This window comes from Lagenorhynchus albirostris, chromosome 9 (assembly GCF_949774975.1).
Source record: "Lagenorhynchus albirostris chromosome 9, mLagAlb1.1, whole genome shotgun sequence".
NCBI classification, from domain to species: domain Eukaryota; kingdom Metazoa; phylum Chordata; class Mammalia; order Artiodactyla; family Delphinidae; genus Lagenorhynchus; species Lagenorhynchus albirostris.
The window spans coordinates 4,338,559-4,353,960 of record NC_083103.1 but is presented as its reverse complement, the minus strand read 5'-3'; the positions used below and the strand labels follow the sequence as shown (position 1 = coordinate 4,353,960).

Sequence of the window (15,402 nt, the reverse complement as noted above, 5' to 3'; positions counted from 1 at the left end):
GTGCCCGGGTTGGATGCAGCATTGGTCCCGAGGCTCAGACGGTGGTCCAGGGAGAGGCCTGGAGGGCAGGGCAGGCAGAGCCCATAACCCCCGCCTGCATGTCCGCTGAGGACAGCTGAGGGCCTTGCTTGGGGAGGGGCTGGTGGGTCCCCGCGGGGGCGCCTGGGGGCCGGCTCTGGGCTCTGCTTCTGGCAGGGTGGGCCCCCAGTAGTGGCCTGGGTGGGGCGGTCCATGTGGTTGGCCCCGGGCGTCACCCCCGTCCCTGCTCTGTGGCCACTTTGCCTGTGGCCTGTGGAGATCGGTGCGGGGTGGCCAGGGGAGAGGCTGAGGACATCCACAGACGTGTCATCTGTCCAGAGAGCCTCCTCCTGCTGCCTCGTGGTGGGGGCACTCTGCCCACCCACACGTGTCCTCTCGGACGGTCTCGTCGCCAGACGCCCAGGCTGTTCTCTCCATGGCCCTGACCCCCTGGGAGTCACTACCTTTCTGGTCCGTACAGGGTGGACCCTGCCCTCTGTAAAGCTCCCCCTGTGGGACCGTCGCTAGGGGACTTTCCCGTGGAGGTTGTAACACCACACGCCGTCCACTTCTGGCTGGGACTGGCCCATCACCCAGAGCCGTCTGCACACCAAGCCCAAGGTGCTTCTCCGTGGCCAGCTGCTGGTCTTCAAGAGCTCCCCCGGCCTTGGGGCCTGCAGGAGGACCGGGGCCTCTGACCTGCTCCAGTCTGGTCTTCCCTGTCCTTTTGCACCCGATGGAGTCCTGCTTCCCCAGCCTTGTGGCTGGAGGGTCAGGTCACATGGTCTGCTGGTCAGCTGACAGGCTGTACTCGTGACTGCCGTGGCTGTTTCTCATAAGAGACTAGTTCTCTGTGGATTCGTTGGTAGCTTCTTTCTAAAGGCTCAGAGGCCTAGGCTGTGATTCTCAGTTGATTTAAGCCTCGTCAGGGGCTTAGCTGGCCCTGGGCTGGCTCTCCTTGCGGGCAGGTCACGTGGGAACGTCTTCCCGCCCTTCACATGTGCTCCCTGCATCCGTGGCAGTGATGTGGCCCCAGCCGTCGGGGAGGCCCTCGGTGGGGTGGGTTGGGCGGGGTGACTGCATCTGGAAGAAGCCGTGCTCTGGTCTGTGTCTGACTGCAGGCGAGGGCCCAGCACCCGGGGAGTGGATGCGGCTGGACCTCTAGCTCCTGCTCGGCCTGGGGGACGGGCTAAAAGACTCCCGATATGGGCCCCGAGACTGGCGCTTTCGCCCAGGGGCAGCGAGCGGGTCGTGGGTGAGCTGGGGCCCTGGTCCCTCAGCCTGGGAGTGGGGCAGACCCCTGAGCCTCGCCCGTTCACCGCTGTTTCCTTCTCCCGTCTCAGTCCTGTCGGCAGCCGGGGCCCCTTCTGAGGGCGAGTGCAGCCTGGGGAGGCCGAGTGAGTCCTTGGGACGCTCACGCTGCAGACATTCTGAGGGCCTGCTGTGCGCTGCTGCTGGCGGGGCCTCGTTCTGTTGTGAGAGGGGCTGACGGTACCAGGAAGCACCAGATGTGTGCGGGGGGGGGGGAAATATCGAGGCGAGTGGCGAGAAGGAAGGTCGCCCATGCAGCGCTGGAGGTGGCACTGACGGCGGGACGGAAGGGCCCGGTGCGAGCAGCCTGCTGAGCGGGTGGGGGGGGGCGGGGATGGCGGTGCCGAGTGCGGCGGCCAGTGGGCCAGGGAGGGGTGGGTGCCCTGGGCCTCCAGGCAGCCTCGGAGGGCTGGGCCGGGAGGCGACTCTATCAGCCTCTCGTTTCTGAGACAAGACCTCCATTAGGACGCGTCTGGAGTTGAGAGCTTGGGTTGGAGATTGAATGCGTTGTGACCCTTAAAATCCCAAGGACGGACATGTTCCCTGAGGCGCGAGGCCAGAGGGCGGGGAGGAGGGGCCGCAGGGCGTCCAGCGCTTGGTGGGCACAGAGGAGGCGGCCGGGCGCAGGGCGGGGCAGCTGCCCATCCTGGCAGGAGGATGGGAGGTGACCTTGGGCTCAGAGGCCTGGCGGTCACCGCAGGTGGGTCCCCTGCCCTTGGACAGGAGGACAGGTTGGCTGGGGTGGGAGCGGGAAACGGGTGAACAAAGGGGCGGGTGTCGTTTTGGTTGCGAGTGGCAGGTTGTGGAAACACGAGATGTTTGTGTCCACGTGGGGGAGGGAGGAAGGGCCCCTGAGGGGAGCCTCTGAGGGGCCGGGGTCCTGAGCACGGGAGGAGGGCTGTTTGGCTGTGACAGGAGGGAGGAGAGGAAGGAGTGTGTGTGTGTGCATGTGTGTGTGTGTTCACGTGTGTGTGTGAGTGGAGGTGTGGGGTTCCTGCTCGGTTTCTGTGCACCTGTGCTGGAGGCTGAGGCCCGGAGCCGAGCAGAGGGGCTGGGGGCTGCGGAGAGGAGGCCTGAGGAGCCCCCAGAGGGCAGGACAGCCGGCTTCACAGACACGTGCAGGGCGCCCGGCCACGGCCAGAGTAGGAGCTGGGTGCCGGAGAGGCACGCTGGTCACCCCCCTTCCCCGGTGCTGGCAGGTCTGGGGGCTGGGGTTCCGGCTGGGCCCCGGGAGGGAGCGGGGAGGGTGTTGAGCCTGTGGGGTCAAGGCCGGGCACGCTGGGAGCCCGCAGACAGCCGGGGCCGGGGCCGTCCTCGTGCAGAGCACCGGGCCTCCGGGCCCGCGTGCCGTCTGCCAGCCCGCAGTGGCTGTGCTCAGGGTCCCGGGTCCTGGTCTCTTCCAGCCTGTGCGGGTGCGCCGGCTTCTGCGCCCCTTCTTCCTGATGCAGAACTCCTCCATGATGAAGAAGACGCTCAAATGCATCAGGTGGTCGCTGCCAGAGATGGCCAGGTGGGCTCTGGTGTCAGGTGGGCTGGCAGAGCGGGGCGGGGGCTCCCCTCCCCTGATCTGGGGAGGCCGGTGGGTGGGCGTTTGGGGGTCTCTGTCTCACACTCAGGGCGGCCCCCTAAATGACCTTGCTTTGAGCCCCACCCCCTGCTCCATCCTGCGGCGCTTCCCACCTTGGCTCTGACCCCTCCCCTCCCCGCCATCCCCCACCCCACCCCCATGGCTCACGTGGACGACCCTTCCCCGTCCGGCCCGGGTTAATGGAAGTGGCCTTTCCCTCTGAGAGTCCGGGGGTCCTGGGACACTGCCTCTCCTGGGCCCCTGGGACGCTCCCTGGGCGGGAGGGCGGCAGGTCTGGGGCGGAGCAGGGACCTGGGCCAGGGCCTCGGCCGCGGGGAGGCCCCTGCGCGGCCAGGTCGGCTGTCCCGGAGCCCGCCCGCCCGGCGCTGAGTGCCGCTCTCGCCGCAGTGTTGGGCTGCTGCTGGCCGCCCACCTGTGCCTCTTCACCATGTTGGGAATGCTGCTCTTCCCCGGCGAGAAGGTACCGTGCTCTCTGCTCCCTGCGGGGTGATGGACAGCGCCGCCCCTAGCTAATCCGCCAGGTCGTTCTCGGGCCGGCAGAGATGGGGACCAGGTTAGGCTGCCCGCCCACCTCGCCACCAGGAGGTCAGCAGGGGCCGCCCCTGGAGCCCAGGCGTCTTTCTTCAAGCGGCCGCGTCTCCAGGGCGTCTGGCTCCTCGGCTCTGCCTGGCCGCCTCTTCGTCCCCTTCCCAAGCCCCCCCCTCCTGGGCCGGTTGCTTGGCCAGGGCTGTACCTCACTTAGATGGAGACCCCTCAGACTAGCCATCAGGATGGCCCCTCTCACCGCCCCTGCCCGCCTCTCCAGAGGGCATCTCCCACCACTTCCTCCCCTCCCCGCGTGGGCCCCCTTCCCTCCCAGCCCCTCACTGCTGCCCGGCCCCCGGCAGCTTGTTGCTGTGCGGAGGTGTCACCCGTGGGGCCTGCCTTGCACCTGCCGTCCCGTGTTCTTTCCTCGTGTCCCGGCCGGGGTCACCGTCCTCCTCAGGGCGGGGCTGTCGTGTGCCTCTGTCCTGGGATCCTTCCCGGTGCTTGGCCAGGGCTGGTCTGCAGTGAGTTCGTGGCAACACTTGGGGGTTGTGGCCGTGCTGCCCGTGAGGGAAGACGAAGACCATCCCTCAGATCCCCGGGGAGGAGTTCCGCTTCGCGCGTGCACGTGTGTGTGTGTGCGTGTGCGTGTCTCTGTATATCTCTGTGGGTGCTGTGTGTGTGTGTGTGTGCGCGCGCGTGTGCGTGTCTCTGTATATCTCTGTGGGTGCTGTGTGTGTGTGTGTGCGTGTCTGGGTGTCGGGGGCACCTAGGCTGTGAGGTGTGGGACTGGCTAACAGACTCTCAGGCCCCGCGTGTCTGTCCAGTGACCCTGCTGTTCGCGGAGCCCAGGACAGGGCGGGTGGGTGCACTGGGCGCGGGGGGCTGGGGTGGGCCTCTGACCTGGGAACGCTGAGGGTTCCAGGGTGTCTGCTAGAGGGCTGGCCCTTGGGCGGCAGCCGGGAAAGCGGCTTTGCAGGCTCCCCAAGTGATCAGGTGGTTCTGTGTGTCTGGGCGCCACGCCTTCCACCCACACGGGGTGGAAGGCACACGGCACGGTGTGTGGAGTCTGGCTGAGAGCGGGCTGGCTGGCCCCCGCGTGGGCCCTCTCTGTGCCTAGGCTGTGATGCTCTCTGCCAGGCTGGCCGAGAGCTGTTCACCCGCTGCAGTGGCTGGTGTCCGTGTGGGTGTGTGGCATCCCCGGACGCTGGCCCTCGGGCCCGGAGGTCCTGCGTTAGGTCCTGTCCGGCCTCAAGCTCGGAGCCCGCTGGGAGGTGATGGGGAGGTGCGGGTCCGGGGCTGCTGAGCCTTGGTGGGTGGTCCTGGCTTGCTGGGTCCCGGGCCTGGGCTTTGGTGGCCTGAGGCCCGGGCGGCACCTCAGCGCTGCCACGTCTGTTCCACAGGACGACAGGCGGGACAGGCAGCGGCTGACCTACTTCCGCAACCTGCCCGAGGCTCTGACCTCCCTCCTGGTGTTGCTCACCACCGCCAACAACCCTGATGGTGCGTGACCCGGGGGGTGGGGGGGTAGGAGGGGTGGGGGGGTGGGGTGGGGGGGTTGGGGGGTTGGGGTGGGGGGGTGGGGTGGGGGGGTTGGGGGGTTGGGGTGGGGGTGGGGGGTGGGGGGCCGGGCTAGGGACCTGTTGGGTGGGGGCGGGGCGGGGGCGGGGTCAGCGCTGAGCCCGAGAGCCCACCTCGGGGGTCGGAGCCCCTAAGGCCTTTTGTGGAGAGCTGGGGACCCGGGTGTGATGCTGGGGCCTCCCTCCTACCTTCCTTTCCTTCTTGATTTTCTTTTTCTCTTTTTCTAGTTTCCCTTCCCTCTCCGACTTTTTCCCGTTTTCTTCCCTTTTCTTCCCAGTTTTCTTTCTCTGTTCCGTTCTCCTCTTCCCCTTGTTGTCTGTGTCCTGAGAAGCTAGAGGTGGACGGTGTTCTTTGTGTGGTGATGGATCAAGCTGTGCCCAGCGGGGCCCTTGGTGGTCTCCTCTTGGCGGCGCAGCCGTGGGGTGAGGCTTGGCCGCACCGCGTGTCGGAGGCCCTGGGGTCTCCGGTGGCTGTGACGCTCACCGTGTCAGGGTTGCTGTGGGGGCCTCTGTTCGCTCGGGCCGGGGATGTGGCCAGGATGGGGTGGTCACGGTCCTCCGGGGCCCAGCTGTGGCCTGACCGCCCTGGCTGAGGCCTTTCATCGTGGGCTCGGATGGTCACCGACCATAGAGGCCCTCCCAGGAGGGTAGCCACTGGCTTTCATACCCGGGGAGGGCTGCGCTCGGGACCCTGAGCACCATCCCCACGTGTCCTGCGAGTCCTCGAGTCACCCAAGGGAGAGCTGAACTTTCGGTCTGGGAGGCGTGGTCATGGGGAAGCCTAGAGGATGAGCATCTTTGAAAGGTAGTGAGTTCCCTGTCCCCGTGGGTGTGCAAGCAGAGGCGTGAGGAGCAGAGTTGGACAAGAAGACCTCCCAGCTCTCCTAACACAGGGCCCTCCTTTCTGTGGAGAAGGCAGTGGTGTGAGACAACGAAGGGAATCAGACTGGACGCTGGATCTGTGGGTGTGTTTTACTTCCTTTAATTTCTTTCAGTGATGATTCCTGCCTATTCCAAGAACCGGCTCTATGCCATCTTTTTCATAGCCTTCACCCTGATAGGTGAGTCTGGGCAGGTCTGCAGGGTCACGTGGGGCAGACGAGATCCCGAAACCTCGGGCCGGGTGTACTCCCCAGACCCCGCAACTTCACCTCAGTGGACCCCCTGACCCTGCGACCGCGCCTCGGCGGGACCTCCCCAGTCCTATAACTTCATCTCTCTGTGGCCCGGCCGTGGTTTTCATTCTGTGACCACCGATGACTTGTCCTCAGTGCCCCTGCTGGGCAGGCCAGGTGGCGCCCCTGTCCGCAGACGAGGCCCCCAGGCCCCAGGCCCTGTCTCCGCCCATCTGGGCCTTTCTCGCTGCTCACCTTCTTGCTATGCCCGTGTCGGCCCTCTGGGCCCCCAGCGCTGGTGATCCTTCCAGACTCTGCCCCTGCCCGTGTGCTCCCCACTCACCATGGCCTTTTCCTCTCCAAGGGAGCTTGTTTCTGATGAACCTGCTGACGGCCATCATCTACAATCAGTTCCGGGGCTACCTGATGGTGAGCTGAGCTGCCCACCCTGCCCGGCTGTGAGGGGAGCTGTCCCTGGAGGCCTGGCGGGAAGCTGACCAGCGGGGGGCCGGGGGGACAGGGTCCGCAGTGGCCTCAGCACTGCCCCGGCTCCCTCTTGTGGGTGAGGGGGACTGGGCCCATCCTCCCTCCCTGCCCCCCAGGAGGTGCTGTCCCCAGCGCCACCCTGGGGTCCCTCCCCTGCCCCGCCTCCTCTAGAGGGAGCTGCAGTCTTCTTGCAGTGACCCCCAAACCCACCTTGCAGGGGGGCCAGGGACCCCAAATCTGCCGAGAAGAAACACATACCTTAGGGAATTACACAGCGAGTGGCTATCGGCAGGACCAGCCCTTGTTGTCGGGGACTGTCCCCCTGATGCCCACGGGGCAAGGAGGTGCTCCCCAGGCTGCCGGTGGGCAGGGGCTGCCCGGGGACAAGGGGCTGGGCAGCTGGGGAGAGGGCTGAGCCAAGTCCCTCAGAGCCATACCCTTTGCAGAAGTCTCTGCAGACCTCACTGTTGCGGAGGCGCCTGGGCATCCGGGCTGCCTACAAGGTCCTCTCGTCCATGACGGCAGAGGGAGAAGCCCACCCCGAGGGGTGAGTGTGGGGTTCCAGCCGTCTTCCCCTGGGGCTGCCCTGGGGGGAGGTGTTCACGGGGGGGGGGCGTGTTTCCTGAGCACCCACTCTGTGCCGAGCTCCCTGCTGGCAGCAGGTTGCAAGGCTCCTTTGGGATCACGAAGACGTCCCTGGGCTCCAGGGTTTCTTTCCATGGTCCTTGCGTCTGAGTTAACTCGTGTGTCCTCGTGACCCACTGGAGATCCCTGGCTCGTGAGGGGCCGTGTGCTCTGACCTGTCCCCCTCCAGGGGCACCCTTCCCACACCCTGGTGCTGTGACTCGTGTGTTGGGACCAGAGGGGCCCTGGGACACACGTCGACTCTGCCGCCTGGCTTGGAGGCTGTGTCACGGGGGGAAGCTTCAGTGCTCCCTGCTCGTTAGCCACGGGGCCTGTCGGATTGCACCCCTTTCCCAGCTTCAGCTGCTCCTCTCTAAGGTGGAAGATGAGGTCTCGGGGTTTTGGACACAGGAGGACCATGAGGCGCTCCTTCTTGGAGGCCCTGTCATCGCCTAGGGCTGCTCAGGCCAGAGGTTGGGGCGCCCAAGGGTGCTGAGCTGGCTGGGCTCACGGTGGGGCGTTTTCCCCACAGAGTCGGGGTGAAGCCCCAGGACTTCCTGCAGGTGCTTCAGAAAGTCCAGCTGGACAGTGACCACAAACAGGCCATCACGGAGGTACCGGTCCCCCTGCCCCCCGCCTTCCCCTGCCAGTGCCTCTGGGCTCCGGGCGTCAAGTGGGTGTCATTTCGGATCAGCCGGGCTGGCCCAGTCCGGGTGGGGCTGGGGGCAGCTCCCCGCTCCTGCCCTCAGCCCAGCTGCTCTGTTGACCTGTGCTTTCCTGCTTTGCAGAAGCTGCATTCCCGCAGTGGGGACCTGCTGTCAGCTGACGAGTTTCAGAAACTCTTCGATGAGTTTGACAAAAGGGTGATTAAAGAGGTAACGGGCCAGACTGGAGTCACCTGCCCAGTGCCAGGGCCACCCGGGGTTAGGGGAAGTCCTCGGTGTCTGTTGGCATTGATCATCTGGGTCACGCTTAGTGACCATTGCCAGGACTTGCCTTCCCAGGGATTCTGGTCCTCAGGATGATACGTGGGAACAGAGATGGTGTGGCTCTTGGGGAGATTTTGTTGACCTCATGAAATTCACAGACCACAGGGACTGTTGTCTTGACCCAGAGGAACTTTCCAAACAGTTTTCTCCGTCTCCGTGATAGACTTTTATCCTCTTCCCATGTGTCCTAACCTGCGAGGTTCCTGAGTTTGTCTAAAACCTTTGTTTGTTGTCCTCGACCCTGAGTTTTAAAGTTACCGAATGGGCCTCAGCATCCAGCTCAGTGCTGTGTCCATAAGACCCTGGACCGCCTGCATTTTACGTAGCAGGTTTCTGGGAGGCGGGGGCGCGGGGTGCGGTAGGTGAGGGGGGTGGCAGAGGTGCTGAGAGACAGCCAGGCTGTTCACAGGCAGACCGTGGGAGCAGCGGAGGGGGCTGCCACTGCAGCCACTTGGCCTTGAGAGGGCCAAGCCGGACTCGAACGGGGATCGGAGTGAAGAGGTGGAATCAGACGTCTCCTGCTGATCGGACTCCTAGCAGCTCTGTGTCACCGTTGAGTCAGTCAGCTCAGCTTCTGTGACAAATACCACAGCCTGGAGGTGCTTAAGTAACAGGGCTTATTATCTCCCAGTCCCGGAGGCTGGAAGTCTGAGATCCCGGTGTGGGCAGGGCTGGGTCCTCCTGAGGCCTCTGTCCCTGGCGTGTAGACAGCCGTCTTCTCCCTGTGTCCTCACAGGGTCGTCCCTCTGTGTGTGTCTCTGTCCCAGTCTCCTCCTCTTATAAGCACCCCAGTCACGTTGGACTAGGGCCCCACCCCAGTGACCTCATTTCCCCCTGACTCCAAATACAGTCACATCTGAGGTTCTGGGGGTCAGGATGTCAAAATACAATTTTGGGGGATACATCTTAGCCCACAGCAAAGGTCAGCTTCTCCAGGTCTTGTGGTCAGCCTCTGTGGCCTCAGGCCCCAGTCAGAGGTGGTTTTCCTAAGAACATGGTTTCCTGAGGTCTTTCCAGGTCACCTGGAGGCAGGCCCTGCTAGGCCTGGAGCTCTGGGCGGTGCGTCGTGGCATGTCTGTTGTCAGCAGCGTCCTCGCTGTGGCACCCTCGGGACATGGGAGTTGGTAGTAGGGACACACAGGCAGACACTTTGTATGTTAGTGCACATCGCACCTCTCTTGGGAAGAGGCTAGGCAACAGTGTCTGCTTCCAGGTGACTCGAAGGAAATAGTAAGTATGTACCATCAGGTGCAGATTTTGCAGAAACTGTGACACTGGGTCCTCAGACGGTAGAAGATCAGGAAGCACCTTTCTAGCTGGTGGCCCTCACCCTGGGGCAGGAGGTTTGCTGGGCCCAGGACGCAGCTCCCGGCAGCTGTCATGCGATCCAGCCCTCTTCCGGGTTCAGGCTGACCTGGGCAGGAAGACATCTGGGAAGGCGGGCTCCTTTCTCAGGGTTCGCTCGGTGGGGTCCGCTGGGCCAGCCAGGCTCTCCCTGGGCACTTGCCTGCTGGCCTATAGGATGCTGCTGGGTCCGGGTCTTCCAAAACCGACTCTCCCTTCCTCTTCTGGCATCAGGATCTGTTGATATCAAAAAGGAGGTGCTGTGGTTGTGACTGGCAGAGCAGGGCACATGCTGGGCGCAGACGCAGGGATGGTCTAACACGCAGGCCACGCCCCTGCCCTGACCACGCCCCTGCTCTGGCCACGCCTTTCCTAGTGTGGTCCATGGGATGTTCTCTCTTCTCACAACTCCCTGGGTCTAAAGTCCAGAATTGTGATTTGAGGAGGGAGTTTGGGTCCTAGAGGTTTGGGGAGCTGTGGTGTTCTTGCCTTGGTTTTATGACAGCCTCTTACCCCGAAATGCTGATTGCAAGGGGGCAGGCAGGTGCTTCACGGATTGTTAGCATGCGGGGGCTTGTCCCAGGTGCCCTGGCAGCCTGTGAATTTGGAATTGCTGCTAAAGAGAGGCGTGCTGCAGGCAGGCTGATACCGGGAAAACGTGAGCCTTCCACGAGAGCCCTCCCGTGTGTGGTCAACCCCTGTCCATCAGCCTAGCCTCCAGTACTGGTCGGTTCTTGCTAACTGGTTGTAGAGAAGGCACTGTGCCACCTTCCGAAGTCTGTTTTTCTTTTAATAAGAAGCTTTTTGGGTTAAAAGCATAGCAGTCATTCATTATAGGTAGTAGAGGAAAATAGAAAACCCCACCCAGCTGTCCCCCTTCCCAGAGACAACCACTGAAATCATTTCAAGGTTTGTGATTTCTTGATAACAAGGTAATCTATGAGTCCATACTTCTTGTAACCATTTAAACATCATGGATAATGCTGATATCTCTCTTGGCCAATATATCAGTCTGGGTCCAAGCAGGAGACAGAAACCACACAGTGGGTTTAGCAGGGGAAGTTTAACATTAAGAAGTGTCAACTGTGATGAAAGAGTAAGTGTAAGATACGAGGAAACTCTGCGGTACCTGAGGGGTGAGGGAGATGCCTGAGGAAGAGTAGAGTGGGGAGGGGGCGTCTTCCCCAAGGCCAGGGTTCACACTCCCTTGGAGAAGTTGTGGTCCAGCCCACAGGGTGACAGAGCCGTTTGCCGGTTTGCCCGGCCTGGAGCTGGTCTGCAGTCACTGGGCAAGCAGGAAGCCACCCTCTGGGGTGCAGCAGGGATGGGTGCGGGTGCAGAGGGAATTGGTACCTAATTCTCTCTGCACCCGCACCGTACTAGTGTGGGCAGGTGCCTCTGGGCACCAGTTCCCACGTGGAGGACTGTGGGAAGATGGGGAACGTTGTTACTGGGTAAGGCTGTGGCTGTTGTCACCAAGGGACCATGCGTCTGAGTGTGGGGCTGGGTCAGAGCTCCGTGGGTGTCCTCATGCCACTTGAGATGTGGCTATCGTGACAGAGAAGCTGAGTGTTTAATTTGAGCGGATTTAAATTTAAATCAAGTGGCCACGTGCAGTGAGCGGCCCCTGCGTGGGACAGCGCAGGCGCGGTCCAGCTCATGCTGCGGTGACCGCCCTGCGCCTCTGTCCTGGCTCTGGGGGCTGCCGAGCATGGGAGTGCTGGGTCTGACGGGTGTCTTCACATTAGTATTTGTTGCTTAATTGCCTTCCTTTGAGTTCCACTCCAGCCTGGTCACAGTGTGTGAGGTCCCTTCGTTCTGTGCTGAGTTTTCATAGTTATTAGCTTGTAATTTATACGTGTATTTTCACATGGCGCTTTGCATACATTTAAGACGACTGTGTGATAGTCCGTCACGGGTTACTTACAGCATCAGTGGCCGTCTGGGTTATTTCCACCTCTCTTGGTGTTAGAAAGACTGTGATGAACATCTTTGCGCATAAAACCGTTACTGTGTTTGAGACGATTTCCTTAGGCTGGAGAGCCTGGGATAGGAAGTAAGGTAGGAAGAGGTCAAATCCCAGGATAAGGGGGTACAGGCATCGTTGGGCCCCTGTGGCCATGGCCACCTCCGGCATGTTTCTGAGCGTGTGTGTCCCCCCAGCACCCGCCGCGGCCCGAGTACCGGTCTCCGTTTCTGCAGAGCGCCCAGTTCCTCTTCGGCCACCACTACTTTGACTACCTGGGCAACCTCATGGCCCTTGGAAACCTCGTGACCATCTGCGTGAGTGAGGATTTGCCCTGGCGTCTCCCACCCCCTAGATCTCTCACTTGCCCTTCCTCCTGGCTTCGGGGCTGAGTTGCCGTCCGCTCTGGCTCCACAGGTGTTCCTGGTGTTGGATGCACATGTGCTGCCCAAGGACCGTGACGACTTCGTGCTGGGGGTGAGCTTTCCAGCCGTGCGGGGTGCTGGGGAGTTAGCGGGGTAGAGGGCACAGCCGCCCCACCTGGGGCCCCAGGTCCCTGGGAAGCTGGGCTGTCCTAGTGCATCACAGGGACGGCCCAGGGGTCGGGGTGCCGGCCATGGGAGGGCAGCCGGGAGCCCGTGCAGAGCCCCGGGTGAACCGGCGTGCGGGCCGGACGGCGGAGGGAGAGTTGTGTAGAGAGAATTCCTTTCCTAACATTCTGAGGTCTTGTCAAACACCTTCGGAACTTAAAAACAATTTTTCCGTTTTGGATTTTAAGCAAAAAGCTGTACACGCCGTCCCCGCCCCCATAACGCCAGACCTTCACAAAGCATGTATTTTAAAGTTTATTTTAATGAAAAATATTATGAGTGATATTAAGTTGATGAAAACCATTGAACGTTCTCTAATTATATAAGAAAAGCTTGATTTGTCCAATTAAAAAGTGACACATCAGGTCATGTATGTTAAACACAGGGTTAAACTTACAGCATCAAAATTGAGGAAATGGCTTCTTGGCCTGCTGTTTGAAATTCCTCTATTTTACACTTAAAATCAAATTTTCTACTTTCCTAATTTTTTTTTTTTTTCCTGGATTCGACAGGAATTGTTCAGTCTCCTCTGTGTGAATAACATACTGCAGAGGTGGCTGGTTTTTATTCCTGACAAATGTCAAGTGGGATACAGCTGACCTGTATTTCATCTCTTTTAACAATAGTTTTTCTTTTCTTTTTTTTGCGGTACGCGGGCCTCTCTCTGTTGTGGCCTCTCCTGTTGCGGAGCACAGGCTCCGGACGCACAGGCTCAGCGGCCATGGTGCACGGGCCCAGCCGCTCCGCGGCATGTGGGATCTTCCCGGACCGGGGCACGAACCCGTGTCCCCTGCATCGGCAGGCGGACTCTCAACCACTGCGCCACCAGGGAAGCCCCCAGACAATAGTTTTTTAAGCACTTGAGTCAGCGTGATTGCTTATGAGAGACTTCTGGTCAGATCAGTGCCACGTAGGGTTCTTGAGGTGACTGCAGAATTCCATCCTTTTACGCCCCTTGATAACTGCTCATAATGTTTATTCTTCTGCCTTTAACGGTGATCTCTGTGTAGGTGTGAATGAGACAGCATTGGCTAAGAATATAGAATTTAGACTGGACACTGGACAAGGTGACCCCATGCCCCCCATCACCCCACTGCGATGTAGCCCCCTTTAAGGGAAGAGCTACTTGATACTTACTGGCTTCAAAAAAGACAGTGACCCCATAGCGTGAGACCAGCTTTGCTGATGAGGCCTCCTAAACACATCCCCCAGCGACTGATGCTGCTGGGAGCCAGGAGGTTCCGTCAGGGAAGGACACTGCCCGGTGTCCCCAGGAGATTGGACCAGAGGGGCCAGGTTGGAGGCGGAGACCCCCGAGGAGGTGTGGGTGACCCAGGCCCTGCCAGCATAGAAATGATGTGGGGTTGGGAGACACTGGGCGCGGGGGGGTTGAGGGCCCGTCGGATGGTGGGGGGAGTCTGGGTCGGGGGATGCAGACGTGTGAATTGTTGTTGAAGCCGTGCACGGGGTGCAGGTCACCCCAGGAGAGGCTATGGGTCAAGAAGGGGGCTCTGAAGATGCCCGTGTCTGGAGCTGCGGGGGCGTCGGGAAGAGCAGCCCAGGGGAGCAGAGGAGAGGGTCACGTGGCTCCGGCAGGGGCGGGGCTGTCTGTTTCCCGGCCAGCCCCCTTGTGCCGCAGGGCGGGGTCCAAGGGGCCCTGTGGCGTCCAAGCCGCGTGGATCTCTCCTGGGCCCCATTGCAGTGGGGGGCGGGGCAGGGCGCGGGGGCGGCACCGGGACTGAACGCCGGGTCCCGCTTCTCCCTTTTCAGATTCTCAGCTGCGTCTTCATCCTGTACTACCTGCTGGAGATGCTGCTCAAGGTGTTTGCTCTGGGCCTGCGGGGGTACCTGGTCTCCTCCAGCAATGTGTTCGACGGGCTACTCACCGCCGTCCTGCTGGTAAGTCCTGCTGGTAAAGTCTGAGACGGGCCGAGGCGCGCTCTCGGGCGGGCGGTGAGCGCTCGGCGTCTGGCCGGGCCTGGGGGCCGCGGGCACTGGGGCTCCCGCCTCCGGTGACACAGGGGCTGGCCTCCCCCGGATGAACTGCTTGGCGGGCGGCTGCAGGAGGCTGGTTTCTGCTGCATCTGCGCATCGTGGGTGTTGGTGTGCAGCGGTGGCAGGCTGCCTCTCCTGACCCTTGAGGGAGGCGCGGAGGGAACCCGCAGTCCCCGCTGGCCAGTGGGGCCTCGATGTTGGTGAGGGAGGGCCAGGCGTTCTAGGGCACCGCGGGTCTCGGGTCTCGGGACACCTTCCCCAGGGCCTGGGGGAGTGAGGGGCCACGCCTGGTGTGCGTGTCACTGCAGCGATATTGGCGTGACACGTATTCGTATCTGATGGATTCGAGCCGTGGGCCCCTGGGAACGGGAGGGAGACAGCTGACCGAGTAGCTTCTCCCGTGCCCGGGACTCAGCCGGCCCTTCCCGAGCCCTGCCCTTCGTGTGTGCAGCCCGACGCCTGAGGCCGGGTGTCTTTCTCAGCTGCAGGATGTCCCCACGTGGCACCCGCCGTGGGGATAGGACCCCCTGGTCCTGATTTCTCCCCGGAACCCCCTTTGGGGACAGCGTGTTAGAGCTGCCAGTGGGCCTTTGCCGTAGCGAGCTTCTTTTCTTTTGTGATTAAAGGTTTTGGAGATCTCAACTCTGGCTGTGTACCGCTTCCCACACCCGGGCTGGTATGTGACTGTGGAGGACCCAGGGAGGCCTGGCTAGCGCCCCGGGGAAGGGTGTGCGCCCGGCCTCCGGCCGCTGGCCCGGGCAGCCTTAGAGCCAAACGCCCGACTGTCGGGGGAGCGGCCGCGGCTCCTGCCCTGCTGAGGCCTATGGGGACAGGCCCCTTCTCATCGTAGCCGCCTTCAGAAGGGTAGCGTTCCCAGAGCCGGGATGGGAAGCTGTGGAGCTGCCGCTTGCAGTGCCCTGGCTCAGCGCCCCCTGACCCCCACCCCAGGATGGGACACGGGGCCCAGGTGTGCTGGGGGCCAGAAGCAGGGAGGACCTGGGGGCACTGGAATCGGGCTGGGGCCCTCCTCTGGTTGGAGGCCCTGTGACCCGGGGTTGTCACCTCCCACTCTGGGTGTCAGTTCACCTCCCTGTAGATGGCAGGGATGGCCCGGGGCTCGCTGAACTCACGCTGCCACCAGTTCTAGCCGCGCAGAGCGATGGACATCTGGCCAGGGGTCCCAGGGCGCCTCGTGGTGTGGCAGCCTTGGGGTCTCTCTGCCCAGAGTACAGCCGCCAACAAGCACGCGTGCCGACCTTGGGCCCTTGGGC

General features: G+C 62.2%; 1 protein-coding gene across 7 annotated transcripts in view; it reads left to right on the top strand.

Annotated features, from left to right (window-relative positions):
• The window catches only part of TPCN2 (two pore segment channel 2), a 31,912-nt gene that overhangs the window by 8,885 nt on the left and 7,625 nt on the right, over positions 1–15,402 (top strand). For 3 of the 7 annotated variants that reach the window (XM_060158299.1, XM_060158298.1, XM_060158302.1), the window contains 13 exons: positions 2,733–2,839; positions 3,305–3,377; positions 4,846–4,945; positions 5,251–5,445; positions 6,018–6,083; positions 6,502–6,566; positions 7,070–7,170; positions 7,780–7,861; positions 8,036–8,122; positions 11,744–11,863; positions 11,964–12,023; positions 13,907–14,035; positions 14,758–14,807. In XM_060158299.1, the coding sequence (XP_060014282.1) occupies positions 2,733–2,839; positions 3,305–3,377; positions 4,846–4,945; positions 5,251–5,445; positions 6,018–6,083; positions 6,502–6,566; positions 7,070–7,170; positions 7,780–7,861; positions 8,036–8,122; positions 11,744–11,863; positions 11,964–12,023; positions 13,907–14,035; positions 14,758–14,807 (1,235 nt within the window). Of the gene's footprint in view, positions 1–273; positions 640–2,732; positions 2,840–3,304; positions 3,378–4,375; positions 4,728–4,845; positions 4,946–5,250; positions 5,446–6,017; positions 6,084–6,501; positions 6,567–7,069; positions 7,171–7,779; positions 7,862–8,035; positions 8,123–11,743; positions 11,864–11,963; positions 12,024–13,906; positions 14,036–14,757; positions 14,808–15,402 lie in introns of those variants that run through there. The other 4 variants (XM_060158303.1, XR_009542287.1, XM_060158300.1 and 1 more) reach the window with 4 other exon arrangements.